The 15286-nt window shown below is 44.3% G+C and overlaps 1 protein-coding gene across 1 annotated transcript in view; it reads right to left on the bottom strand.

Moving 5' to 3' along the window:
• Positions 1-1332: 1332 nt before the first annotated feature.
• The window catches only part of nrn1la (neuritin 1-like a), a gene marked incomplete at its 3' end in the record, with an annotated part of 65943 nt that continues 51989 nt past the window's right edge, over positions 1333-15286 (bottom strand). Inside the window, exon 3 of the mRNA XM_079502370.1 lies at positions 1333-1657. Within this exon, the coding sequence (XP_079358496.1) occupies positions 1333-1657 (325 nt within the window). The remainder of the gene's footprint in view (positions 1658-15286) is intronic.

Below are 15286 nucleotides of genomic sequence, written 5' to 3'. Positions count from 1 at the left end.
GTGGCGCGCTACGAGCTTGTAGGTCTGCTATTTTTGAAAAATCGAAGAACGACTGACAGAAACATAGCTTTTTCAGAAAACTGTCAGGATGTAGAAGACATTTTTAGAATCTGATCTAAGGTCAAAATGGATTAATGAGCCAGCCAGCAAGGGAGAGATAAAACAAACACACACACAACTCCATATCCGGTATAGATAACGAAAATAAGAAGTTAGGGTTTACATCACAGTAAAATGGTTCACATGAATCTTACAAAATGTGTGTGAGCTATTTGCGGGATTCTGTGGTCTATTCTTTGACTTGTTTCTCACATTTTTCGCAGCTCATTAATATTCTCTCCTCATTACTGGCACAGAGAGAGAGAGAGAACTCCCCGGAAAGCTTTCATATAATCTCATACTAACAAGATGTAGGGAGATGTGTTTCATAGAGAGGGTATAAGAAGAAAGACAAACCATGTGTACAGTACAATACATGTACATGGTTGCTGCATGGGATCTGGATCTGTGTGCATCTGCGATGGCACAGATACATTTTTTGATGTGGGGCGGACAAACCGGGAGCAGTTAAATAAGCCATTAGGATGCCATCAAGGCCCGCCAAAATACATTTTAGTCGACGCAATCAACTGTAGATTTAGTAGGCTAAAATCTTACTGTAGTCGACAAAAAATACACTAAAACCAAAACATTTCAGGTGGTGACTAAAACAAAATTGAATTTTATTCAAAGACTATGACTGAAACTAAATAAAAAATATGCTGTCAAAATCAACAAGTCCGACGCAGCACATCGACCCCCCCCCCCACTCCCCCCCCCCCCTGACATACAGTGACTGTTATATACAGTACGTACCCTTACATGAAATTGCATGAAACAAAATGCAATGTGCTGCAATTACCGTACGTATACGCCCACGTTTTGGTCACACCTAAACGTTTGATAAATGAGGGCCAATGCTGTTTTTCCTTCTCAGCCGGGGTTCCTGTGAACCTAGAGGGGACGTATTCCCCTTGACCGTCGGGCACCCCATGCAGTGCGTTTGTGTGAGTGCTGCCACATACTGTATATGTGTGTGTCCATGTGCACTGAACAAAGAGATAGATCAATAAATAAAAGTCAAAGAATATACCTGTATGAAAGAGTATACACCCAGATAAAAGTTACATTATCAAAAATGACTTTGGGGGGGAGGGGGGGGGGGCTTCTGAACATGCAGTTATAGAAATATTCAACTCCCATGGCCGAGTAGAGAAAAAAGACTGGAGGAAAAAAATATGTACAAAGTTCATATATTAAGTCCCGCGACCCGCTCCTTCGTCACGGCGACGACTACATCCACGACATCAGACACAGCAGAGGGACGAGGAGGAGGAGAAGTAGAACCGGGAAGTGTGAGGAGGAGGGGTCTCCGGCGGCGCGGCCCCGTAGTGACTCCTGGTTGATCTCCTGATCCTTGCCTCCCGGCGGGACGCGGGCGGGCGAGCCGGCGGACGCCGCCGCCGGCTGGCCGCTGCGCTTGGAGCACATGTCGTACAGGTTCCCCGAGAACTGCATCTTCTTGGACTCCTGCCGCAGAGACTCCCAGACGGTCGCTGCCTCCTCAGGACAACCCGCCATCGCCACGTTGGCGCAGTCGTGGAACTCGTCCCAGGACCTGCGAGAGGATGGATGAGAGGAGACCCGTTAAGACCAGGAACCAAGTCCCGACCACCGAGAGGAAACATTGAAGCGAAATGGACATGGTGGCCGGAAGTGGTATTGCAGCTTCGAGCTGCACTATGCATGGCACTATCATAGTGTGTCATACTATGGGCCATACGTGGACGCGCGCTATGCTCCATACGTGAACGCTATGTTCCACACGTGCTATGAACGGCCCAGCACGTTCACGTATGGACCAATACCAATCCCAGAATGCACTCTGTTCAGGTTCAGGTTCAGGTTTATTTGTCATAGATACAGAGTATAAATACAATACAATGAAAATTATTTTGCTCAGAGCATTCTCAGTCTTACATACACAGGACATAGACAAACATCTATAGTGCAAAGAAAAGGACAAAAACACAAAAAAAGTGCAAGTGAAGTGACAATACAGTGCAATACAGTTCAAGGTCAGCTGTTCTGCTCTGGTAGCGTTTTTTGGAAGGGAGTTGTTTGAACAGGGTATTTGCGGGATGGCTGGTGTCTTTGATGATGTTGTGGGCTTTTTTCATACAACGAGTGGTGTAGATGTTGTGGAGACTGGGTAATTCTGTGCTGCCGATGATTTTAGCTGCTGTTTTAATGGTCCTCTGCAACCTGTTGCAGTCCTGAGCGGTCTAATTCCAACCCGGAAGAAGGCCTCATGCACTGGGTGAGCGACTCAATACAAGTGGATGAGAGGAGACATGCGGTGATGTCTCTATTATATATACTGTATATAACTCTATGCCAGGAACGCATCTGTGTCGCTTTAGCGTTTTAACCATTATTTTATCCTTTGGCTATTGAAAAATAGCTAGTAAAAATGAAGTAAAGTAAATTATTATTATCTCAAATAATTGCGGTTAGACGATTACATATTTGTGATAAGCCTAGACGAGTGTCCAGTCATTACTGACGCTGATTTAATATGAGCATCCTTATTCATATAAACACACTCTACTACTGCACTGAAACCCTAGCATTCCTATTCTGGAGCAAAAACATTTGGTGAAAATAGCAGACCTACTGTACAAGCTCACAACTTCTGATGATATGCTGATATGCTATTTTCAACAAAGAAATTTGGTGCATAGGGGAAAAAAAGGAACGGACCAAGTATAGAGCCTTGGGGTCAACTATACATGCATGGGTTTGATTGATTGATTGATTGAAGTATTTATTAACAGTTTGCAGAATGGGTACATTTCACATGAAAGCACAACTCAATACAAAGACTGCTACTGTGCACGACACACTGATAAAGCATTACACTTGTTTACAACAGGGTCCACCATTTTCAATTCAGCAGAACATTTAGAGACGTACAAATATACACTTCTATATAAAGAAACAGGAAATCATGTGAGGAGGTAAAAAGGGAAAAGAAACATACTGTATACAGTAAGGGGGAAAGGTTGGTGGTGGGGGATTCAGATTTTACGGGGGCCAGTTTCGAATTGCATCCGTCCGTATAGGTGCCCTTTGAGAACCTCTTTGAAGGAGTCAAGGGATTCGTTGAAGTGGTTATTAAGTAGAGGCTGCCGAGTGTGCTTCGCAAGTTATAATACAATATTTGTTCAATCTATTTGTGAGTTACCTGACTGAATTGCATTTGTAGTGCAGTAAATGTACATGTACAATATTTGTCTCTGAGATATTGGAATTACTCAAGTGATGTACATATACCTCAAAGTTGTACTTAACCCATTTTGGGCGAGAACCCCTTTTGGTGTTAGCATTATGTTATGCTTTAGCTATTGAAAAATAGCAGATCTACAAGCTCATAGCGCGCCAACGAGTGGCGCGCTATGAGCTTGTAGGTCTGCTATTTTTGAAAAATCAAAGAACCACTGACATAGAATTTAGAAACATAGCTTTTTCAGAAAACTGTCAGGATGTAGAAGACATTTTTAGAATCTGATCTCAGGTCAAAATGGGTTGAATACAGTACTTAAGTAAATGTACTTAGTTACTTTCCACCACTGACCGTGGATGAGTTGGCTAAAAGTCGGCCGGTGAATCCCAGAGAGTTTCTAACGAGATGTGCTAACGAGATGTGAGGAGAGGGAGGAGCCAGCTGGTTGGTGGGGAATATGACAGAAGCAGATGGCTGTCATTAACATCTGCCAAACATCATCGCCCCACTTATTACCAGCGTTCTCCTCCCACCTGCATGTACTCAGCACTGTGTACACATGAGAACATGCTGTGTGCGTGTGAGTGTGCGCGTGGCTGCGTGCGTGTGAGAGGAACCCAGTGTTGAAGCAAGCTGTGCTGAACTGTTCCATTATTCGGCTGCATGTGCTCAAAGCGTGGCTGTGCGTCTGGCCGGTGGCCAGGGCCTAAACACCCCAGTGGTCCCCCCTCCGTCAGAGCAGCTGCTAGGAGGGTAGAACCTGCTGGTGTGTGTGTGTGTGTGTGTGTGTGTGTGTGTGTGTGTGTGTGTGTGTGTGTGTGTGTGTGTGTGTGTGTGTGTGTGTGTGTGTGTGTGTTCACATTTTTGTACATTCGATGTACAAAAATGCTGCTATTGGGGAGGATGTTTTAAAATTCACCATCAAAGCAAGACTGCAAGTATTACCAACCAAGTACAATCTGTCAATCTGGTATCCCGACACCCACACTCCACTCTCTGTATAAACCATCATGATTCTGAACAACACCTAGAATCCATCGCACACATAACAAATGGATGTAGTGCATACAAAAATGTGTATATTGCTCGCCACGACCAGATTGTTGACCTAGTGTCGGATGCAGTTCGAAAATATGTATCTAGTGCAGCAATGTATGAATGTATAAACATTCAAGAGTGTTACCAGATTGGTTTAGCTGTGCATACGATGTCTTCGCTAACATCCCAAATACACCTGATGTTGTCTTTGTTGACACCAGGAGGTCCTGATTCTGGAGGTGGGCTGTGTCTTTGATTTGTACATGGACCAGGCATTCCAAGATAAACAGTCTAAGTACCAACCATTACTTGGAATTATAACAAACCTGGAGTATCGATTTGCCTACATTCTGATTGCCTGATATTCGATCTGGGCCATGTGCATAAACTGACCATAAGTGGCCTAAGAATAGCTGGCATGACAAAGAGCAAAGCCAAACAACTTGCCAAATACTGTTCTGTTTCGGCTGTTATAGGAAGTTTGTCTGTGTGGAGGAGGAGGTGCCATTTGTATCCTTAAGTGAACATGAACTGTCAACCCTGTTATATTTGTTTCCTTGTAAAAAATAATTGTAATTTGTGGAATGTGTGTGTGTGTGTGTGTGTGTGTGTGTGTGTGTGTGTGTGTGTGTGTGTGTGTACACATTCTTGTTGTATCGCGACATATTCCTTGATGTTCCATTCCATGTTACTTTGCTGCACCTGAACTATTTATGTCCTTGTTTGCAATTTCCTCTGTGTGGACATAAATACATTGTTGAAATGTGTGTGTGTGTGTGTGTGTGTGTGTGTGTGTGTGTGTGTGTGTGTGTGTGTGTGTGTGTGTGTGTGTGTGTGTGTGTGTGTGTGTGTGTGTGTGTGTGTGTGTGTGGAATATTCATGTCATGTCAGTGGATGTGTCACTGTGTCATCTGTATGTATGTGTCTGTGACTCGGTACGTCTGAGAGAGAGAGAGAGAGAGAGAGAGAGAGAGAGAGAGAGGCGTCCTGTGTCATAGCGGTTAACCAACAAACATCTGCATTGTATAACTATAGCGTCTATCAAACAGGCAAGAAGTGATACAAGGAATGGAGGGTGCTAGGGGTGTGCAGTGGTGGAAAAAGTACTCAAACGGTTAACTTAAGTGAAAGTATCAATACTGCAATGCAGAAATACTCTGTTACAAGTAAAAGTCCGGTATTCAAAATGCTCTTGAGTAAAAGTACAAATGTATTGGTATAAAAGTGTACTTAAAGTACCAAAAGTAGAAAGTACTCTTCATACTAAAGGTCCCATTTCAAGTTTTCAAAATTTGTTTTGAACATAGCCGATCTACAAGCTCACAATGCGTCGTGATGCGACGCATTGTGAGCTTGTAGATCTGCTATACTCTCAAACACTGCGGGTGTGCGAGGTATAGAGTCTGAAGAGGTGAGTTTTCAGACTGCGGAGGAAAATGGGGAGTGAGTCCGCAGTCCTGACTCCTCCTGACTGAGAGGGAGAGAGGTCATATCCACAGCTTGGCAGCCAAGACAGAGAAGAGGGTATAGCGCGCGCGTGCGTGTGTTTGTCTACGTGCGCGTGTTCTTGTGTGCCTTTCTTTTCCTCCGGTGTATGGGTGAGCTGCGGCGTGGCTGGCAGACGGGTCTCCGCTCCGATCACAGGTGGTGCCGAGACAGCAGAACCACAGCGGGAGACTGACAGACAAGCAGCTGCTTTCATAATAATGAAACCTCCAGAGGCGACTGCTGTTCTGCTGCTCATATAGTCAGTGCTCTGTGTTTCATGTAGAAACCACTGCACTCCAAATGTTGGCTTAACCCATTTTGACCTGGGAACGATTCTAAAAAATGTCTTCGACATAATTTTTGCTGCATTTCATGTCATGAAAGGTGCTATACAAATAAAGTTTTATTATTATTATTATGACAGTTTTCTGAAAAAGCTATGTTTCTGTGTCAGTGGTTCTTCGATTTTTCAAAAATAGAACACCTACAAGCTCGTAGCGCGCCACTCGGTGGCGCGCTATGAGCTTGTAGATCTGCTATTTTTGAAAGCATTTTGAAGCATAACATAATGCTAACACCAAAAGGGGTTCCCGCCCAAAATGGGTTAATGGCTTTACTTTGTTACTTTGTTCACTAGTAATAAATGTGCATCGTGGTTCGTGTGGATGAGACCGCAAGAGTGTTCTAGATGATGAGAGGATGATTTGATTTGGAGTTATTGATCAGTTTCATTTATTTATTCTCCTCTTAGCATTTTCGTATACAGTATATCAACTTCAGTCCAGTGAGGATTTCAGGGATGAGAAGACAAAAAAGTTAAAGAAAAGATGCAACCGTTTTCGCATCACAGCATGTGCCTTACTGTATTGTACATCTTTTTGAGCGGTGCCTAATCGCTCCAACTAACAGCTGTGTGTGTCTGTCCGTCCGTCCCTATGTATGTATGTCCGTCCGTTTGAGTACGGACAGCTGCAATACCGCTGGGTGACCTAACTGTTGAGCAGCGTGGCTGTGTGAACCTCCTGAATGACACGCACACGCACGCACGCACGCACGCACGCACGCACGAGTGAGTGTCCAAGCATTTCACCAACAGTAGAATCAATTGTTCCTGCAGTGCCAAGGCTACAAATACTATACAATAATCACTATCTGTTGTCATCATCATCTGTTCCACACTCAGCAGAACTCCATTTAGTTTAGTTGAATTTGATATTGAATCAATGGAAATAACTTATTCCTGCACTGTGACATTAATACAAATCTAAAGGCAGTTACAGTAGAGAAATGTGATTGCATCCAGATGGCTATCCAATGCTAATACAATACTGTCCTGTCGGTGCATTATAGACCTTAGCAGGCAGCGACAACAGTTTCAATGCAAATTTCCCTTGTGAACTTGTTTTAGGCTGCCAACAAAACAACAAAAAAACAAAAAGTTTTGCCAGTAAGTTTGGACAAATTAGTTCAGTTCTTTGTTTAAAAAGCTGCCTGTGTCTACAGAGACCTCGGAAGCTATTTACTATGCACTATAGTTTGCTAATTCTTAAGTTTAGAAAGAGAACATTGCGTGCAATGGGAATTGTACTATGGTAGGATGTTAGTGAAGCTGACCCTCGGCCATGGACCCTAGGATGTGCCGGACTGGCACTGGCTCCCGGGAGCAGACTGGACTGGAGGTGATGGTAGTTTCACCTGTTCTGGGTGTACGAGGGAGCAGTGGAGAGAGACAGTCAGGTGTTAAGGTCATGGTGGTCTGCACATTATTATGTAGATAGGGTATAGCTAGCAGATGTGGAAAGAGTATACTCACATTTCTCACTTAAAGATGGAAATAACGTTTTCTGTTTTGTATGTGTCCATGGAGTTAACATTTCTCTACTAATAGACCCCCAGGTGTGGTTATAATGTTCAAATATGCCTTCCCTGTGTATTTTTTGAGTGGTGCAGCCACTCCAATGCACAGCATTGTGTGTCCCTATGTCTGTTTACGGTCCCTCTGTCTGTCTGTCTGTCTGTCTGTCTGTCTGTCTAGGGTATCAACAGGGGACACAATGGCGCTGTTGAGTTTCACACTGTGCGCGCACACATCATGCGCGCGCACACACACACACACACACACACACACACACACACACACACACACACACACACACACACACACACACACACACACACACACACACACACACACACACACACACACACACACACAGGCCAGGGAGGAGGGATTGTACAGTACAGTACAGTACAGTACAGTACAGTACAGTACAGTACAGTACAGTACAGTACAGTACAGTACCACTCCGTTTAGACGGGTCTGATTTTGGTTTCTTCCTGAAAGCTTGAAAGCCTTTGAGTCAAAAGGCCCAATTGAAAATACACCACTTTAGTGACATCATAACCCTAACCCCTTCCCCATTATCATACAACAACAGCTGTGGGCGAGGCTTAAGTTCAGGTGGGTGGTGCTAAGGTGAAAACCTGCAGGTATACTTAATGAACTGGTGGGTGGGGCGGCTGGGGCCACATAAAAACATCATTTTAACACTTTCTGTATACTTTTTTTTTTAAATCTTCCTCCTATTATGGGGGGGGGGGGGGGGGGGGGTTATCATGGCACTCCATCTTTGGCACTCCATCTTTATAATAGTATCAATACTGCCTCAAAATGTACTTAAAGTACCAAAAGTAAAAGTGCTCAAAGTAACTAGTAAACTAGTAACTAAAGTTTTCAAATAATTGTACAACTCTAAAAGTACAATATTTGCCTCTGAGATTAGTTAAAAAAAGTTTTTAAAAAGTTTTAAAAAAAAGTAAAAAGAAAAAAAAGTTTACTTAAATAAGTACAGTACTTAGTTACTTTACACCACGGGATAGGGCAAACTGTGGGTATAACAGGCGGACAGCTGGGGCTTAACACTTCCTCCTGCTAAAGCCTGGTGCTAGAGGTGAAGGAGTGATCAGTATGAGACTTCCTTCTCCTACAGAACATTCATCATAAACTCAAATAAAAGAGTCCATAGAGTCATGCCCCTAGTCTATTTTGGCACCACTTATTGCAGTGATTAATGACTATTTTTAGGTCCTGCCAGTGCCAGGGCTCCCAAGGTTAGCTTTGGTGGTCATCCGTCCATCTGTCCATCTGTCCTTTGGACCCCCAAAACAGCATACTGTAGCTCAAAAATGGCTGTCTCACTGTCTCACTCTCAATTGCCTAGGGCTGCAGTAGCCTGGGACGCATATACCATTTTCGGGTTTATGATCCGGTCGGGAGCGGATGATAACTTACGTCATGTTGTAGTTACTGGTTTGTGGTCAGTAGGCCGGAAACCCCAAACCGGAATAAGAACTACCCAAAAAGGGCATCATAATTTTAGGGCCTATACCCAATAAAAGCCTTGATGCGGTGTATGAATCTGACAGGTTTCTCCAAGTACTTCTTAAATAGTTCTTCTAAAACGGTTAGTCCCAAAACTTGATTCTGATTGGCTGGTTACCGTCACGTGACCGTTGTAAATTTCACCGATAATCCACACCTTCAATCACTTTGTATCATCCTGCAGCCTTGTAGCGTACTGGGGAAGGGGAGCACTTGATTGCCTTACACACGCTGGCCGTGCGGGCGTGTAAGCACCGCCCGCACTCATATGACTGTGAATGTGTGGCTCCAGGCAGCCCCGTAAAGACATCAAGCGCTATTCTCCCGTCACATAGTCATGATAGTCTACTTGCCGAGCAAAACAAGGACGTGTGTGGCTCGCTCTGGTGGCGCAAAGCGTAGCTACTTTTGTGAATTTAATAGTTTTATGAGGTTAATATTGCTATATGTTTGTAACCGTTTTAGAAAAGCAATAAGCCACTCGAGGCCCCAGCTTACCGGGTATTTTACAATGGCTGAGAGGGCATTGTAAAATACCTGGTAACCTGAGACCTCTCGTGGCTTATTGCTTTAATTTGGTATATAGCAGGGGTCCTCAATAGGCGGACCGCAGTCCACGACCGGACCGCGGACCGCGTTTTTTTTGTTCTTTGTGCCTCAACACAATACCTCTCATTTGCTGTGAATTTTTGGAGGGGAATATTTGTGAAACATTTTATTTCCATACTCTGCTCTCCGCTGGCCGCTGCGTGGCCCGCGTCACGCTCATGGGACCGGACCTTAGTCTTTTTCAAAAAATATTAGTGGACATTCAGCATTTCTAGTTGAGGACCCCTGGTATATAGCTTTTATATGGCGAGACCATACTCCCATACTCCCATACTCCCCATACTCTCGTTTGATATCAATGAAAATGCGCTAGGACACGTCCTCACAATCTACCTAGCTAGGGCGGCTCCACACGTCCTACAGTCTAAATGGGTTAACCACAAATAATACTATTTACCTTTTTATATTGTATAAAATCAATGTTAATTTAACTCTGAGAGTGTACAAATAGAACCAAGTGGACCCGTGTCTACAACCATTCAATGTAGACACTTTCTTTATATGCCTTGCCTTGTGTGAGGGACCGAGCAGTCAAAGCTTAAAGAGGACACAGGTTTTCAAACTCAAAGTTTGTTTTAATGTCAAAAGTAACAAATAATTAACAAAAGTTTCAACAACTGAAGTGGTAGGGCCTCAAGTCAACATAACATAACTTAAATGAAAATAAATTAAATGAAAATAACGTTGAACAGGAAACAGGAAATGAACTCAACCAACAGACCTGTTCAAATGACACATGAGGGAGACTTATAGGCCCAATCTCAATTGCCTCCCTCAAGCCCTGAGCCCTGAACCCTCATTGACTTTAGTGACGTCAGCTGTAAGTGCTTGAGGGTGAGAGGCTGCAAGGGCTCCAAATTGTTGTGAAAGGAATGGGACAGCACTTTGAAGATATGAGTCCGCCATTCATGACACTTTGCATCACTTTATATATACCTTATTCACAGCCAGTGCCTAGGCCTACTGTACATGCTTGGCCTATTTATGTCTATCATGTCTATTTTAGTATTTAAGCTGATAATTTTATTATTATTCATATATAATAATATTCATTATAAATTGCATTCCCATATTCTTTTACTTTGCTCATTAGTCATGTCTCATCATGTTCCCCTTATTATTATTCTTGTTATTAAATATATAGCCTATCCTTCCATTCCGTCTCCCTTTGAGAACAGTGAGAAAGCACTATTGTGTTTGTTGACATTCTAACCGCGATATATAACTAATTTGCATACTTAAATGATTGACGTTCGGAGGATCACCCCTCCTTCCCCTGGTAACGCTATGAACTGTGGGTAATTTCTTTGCCAAAGTCAGCATCGATGCTGACTTTGGCAAAGGGTGCATAAAGGGGCGGGGCTGAGCCCTCACTGACTTACCGATTTCAAATGGGACATCCCTCAAGCCCTCGCAGACTTCACATGAACGCGCAGCTAAGTCAGTGAGGGCTCATTGAGTCAGCAAGGGAGTGGATTGGGATTGGGCCTTATATAGTGGTGGACCAAAACAATAAATACACAAAGGGGTGGACAGCAATTAGAGCCAACTGGAATCCCTAAACAATTCCCAATTCCCCCCTTCTCAATCAAGTATGTTGGTATGGTCCTCTGCATCACAGCTGACTCCACCCCCTGCCCCATATGTTGCCATTTCAGGAATTAAATAAAGAACAGAACATTAGTACAACAGTGCATATTGTCACCAAGCCATTTTCAAATACTGATTGTGTTTTATGCATTATAATATAATATAATCATTGCAAATGTCAATACTAGAGGTTAGAGTAGAATGCAAATGTGAGTGTGTGTTAGAGCAGGGGTAGGCAACCTTAGGCACGGGTGCCAACATTGGCACAGGGGAGGGTGATCACTGGCACACTGGCATAAGTGTGAGAGAGAGAAGGTTTTTCTTTTAAAATGAAATATTCCAAAAAAGTGTAGTCAGTTAAATTAAGTCCATTCGCATCTACAAATTTACATCCTGCACATAATTGTACATTCATTCAAACTCCTAACTCATGACTGGGGAGGGATTGGTGGGTTATTGCTCTGAGTTTAATGATCATTACATCCTGAAAATATTTCTAAGCTTGTTATATGTATCCTATATGGACAGTCATAATTATATATGGCACACTGACTATCACACAAATGAAAACATGGCACTTCATGTGAGAAAGGTTGCAGACCCCTGGGTTAGAGGAGTCTCATCTCACTGTGGGGCTGGGATGAGGATCACAGCCCTCACACCTTGTTCTTTTCCAAGACAGAAAGGAAAAACCCTATATATGTTCACCATATACTATTGTGGAGCCATAGTGACAGATTCCAGCTGCAGTGCACAATGCCTGTTGCGGAAAGAAGGAGACACACACAATAACCAGCCTTGCAGTCCTGGGAGAGCTCTGACAGTGCTGCAGCCTTGGCCTAGATGCAAATCACAGCCTTCTATTCAGACTATAGTGGAAAGTGCCCGTGCGTGCGTGCGTGCGTGCGTGCGTGCGTGCGTGCGTGCGTGCGTGCGTTCTGTAGGTGAGTGACTGTTTTCTGTGTGTGCGTGCATGTACTGTACATGTGTTGGGTGCATGTGCAAATGTTAACCTCATTTTTATTATGCACGGTACCATAGTGAGTGCATATGAATGAATGTTCGTGTGTGTGTATCTGTGTGTGCGTGTGTGTGTGTGTGTGTGTGTGACGTGTGTGTGTGACGTGTGTGCGTGCGTGCGTGACGTGTGTGCGTGATGTGTGTACGTGACGTGTGTGCGTGCGTACGTGTGTGTGCGTGCGTGACGTGTGTGCGTGCGTACGTGTGTGCGTGCGTGACGTGTGTGCGTGACGTGTGCGCGCAACATGTGTGCATGACGTGCGAAGATGACAACATGCGACTTTTGAAGGGAGCACAATGCCACCTTCTCATTAGCTTGTCCTGCTAGGACTCTGTGTTCCTGTCAGTGGTGGAAAGTAACTAACAAAGTACATTACGTTACTTATAGTGCTGTATACACTTAGTACAATTTGGAGGTATTTGTATTTGTACAATGCGTCGCGATGCAACGCATTGTGAGCTTGTAGATCTGCTATTTTCAAAAGATTATAAAATGAAAACTTGAAATGGGGCATTTGGCCGTTTTTACGTGGTACGCGGTCGTTAGCTAAAAATGCAAAAAAATGCTCATTACATTTTTTCCCATGGATTATTCGCAATAAAAGTACATTTTGAACTCAAGTAAAGATCGTGAGTACTTTTTCCACCAGGGGTGGATGGGAGGGAGGGAGAAAGAGGGAGGCAAGGGGTGGATTGGAGGGAGGGAGAGAGAGAGAGAGAGAGAGAGAGAGAGAGGGATGGAGGGAGAGAAAGAGAGGGAGGGAGGGGGGAAGGAGTAGGATGGAGGAAAACAGAGGAAAAGGCATGTGAGAATTTGGTGTGATAGTGGTAGCAAATTATATTAGGGGGTGTGAAACGTTAACTATTAAAGTGAGCCACCGATATATGGTGCCCAGTTCACAGGGTTCATCCTCTTTCAGCCACCGATATAGGTGCCCAGTTCACAGGGTTCATCCTCTTTCAGCCACCGATATAGGTGCCCAGTTCACAGGGTTCATCCTCTTTCATCTTTTCGCTCTCGAGCGCAGGTAGATTTGTCGAGCTCCTGTTAGCCCTTCGAGGCTGTATAAGGGAGCTCCAGACTATGCTTTATGCCTAAGCCTCGTAACCGTTGGGTTGGAGCTGCCTTGTGTCCTCCAGAAGCCTCGTAACCGTTGGGTTGGAGCTGCCTTGTGTCCTCCAGAAGCCTCGTAACCGTTGGGTTGGAGCTGCCTTGTGTCCTCCAGAAGCTGCATAGCGACGATAATGTCCCCGCCGGGTTGTTTTCCCTGGTCCAACTGTTATGTTGGACTTAAAGGACCACTTCACCACTTTTCAACCTATCTTCATATAATAGGTCATCACTAATAATCATGATGAAATGGCACGATTTCTTTCTACTCAGTCTGTGTCTCATAGGAGGGCTGTGGGCAGTTTAGAAACCGTCTTCCAGTGACATCATCATTAGGCAGATCTTTTTACAAAAAATGTCATTATCGTGAGAACGATGGCTTCCATTTTCGCATTGCAACTTTTCAGGACTAGAAAGCCTGCCGTTTCTATTAGCTTGTATTCCCCATCGATGATGTCACTGGAAGACGGTTTCTGAACTGCCCCCAGCCCTCCTATGAGACACAGACCGAGTAGAAAAAGAATTGCGCCATTTTTTCATGATTATTAGTGAGGACCTAGTATATGAAGATAGGTTGAAAAGTGGTGAAGTGGTCCTTTAAGTTGTGTTTAACTTTGGTTGCCCCGCGGCGGGGCGCCCCGCCACAGCCTAGCGTTATGCTCGCTTTGCTATGTGGCATTATACATGGGGTTGGTGACAGACAGTGTACTCGCTGAAACCCAACTTTGTTTGATTGTTACCTTGTCGGTGACGCGGCAGCGCCCGTCCATCCTCCCGGTATTGATTTGATTGCATAATGCATGTTTCACGACGGGGTGCCGACGTGCCGTCGGTGGGTCTCACACAGAAGGCGTGCTTCGCCTCGAGAGAGAGAGAGAGAGAGAGAGAGAGCAAGCCGCGGCGACATTTGTTTGGCCTATAGAGGATTCGATATGATTAATCAATGGTGTTAATCATGTGCGGGTAGCTTGTGGAAGGCGTGCTTCGCCTCGATAGAGCGACCGTCCGCAGCGACAATTGTTTAATTTGACTGATTAAGGGAGATTAATCATGTTGAGCGATCGCATAATTCTAAATGAGTGACAACAATATTTTATGACGGGTACTGACGTCGCTGTGGCTCACAGGTGTTTTTCGCCTCGGTATAGAGCAACCACCGCGACGCTTGTTGACTGAATGAGGATTGATCATGTTGAACTGATCGCTCCTGAGTCCTCTCAACGCTCTCTGCAAGGGGAGTGTTTTTTTGCCATCTATACCACGAATGTGGCGCTTGATTGCAACAATGGCGTCCAGGGGGAGGATTTCGTTCAGCGACGTTTGGTGAGCGTTCTCCTCCAAACTTTAACGTGTGAAGAATGCGTTCGCTTTGAGCAAACATTTTATTTGCCGGTAAGCTGGCGCCTGTTTACTTATAACTGCAGGTGTACAGAATGCATATAGTTGTAAGCGCTGCTCAGTAGGCCTATACTGACTTGCGCTAGTTTATTTTGCCTGTTATATTAGGGACGTGACGATGCTGTCACTGTGTCAGTGTGCCTATAACGTCACGGGTTACGGTATATACTGCTATGTACATGCCTGGTACTCAAGGTACTTACTGATTACTGGTTATGTTGACAGTATGACAGTTTTCTGAAAAAGCTATGTTTCTATGTCAGTCGTTCTTCAATTTTTCAAAAAAAGCAGACCTACAAGCTCGTAGCGCGCCACTCGGTGGCGC

Source organism: Electrona antarctica, assembly GCF_951216825.1.
Source record: "Electrona antarctica genome assembly, chromosome: 5".
Classification (NCBI taxonomy): Eukaryota; Metazoa; Chordata; class Actinopteri; order Myctophiformes; family Myctophidae; genus Electrona; species Electrona antarctica.
This window is presented reverse-complemented; position numbering and strand designations above follow the sequence as displayed.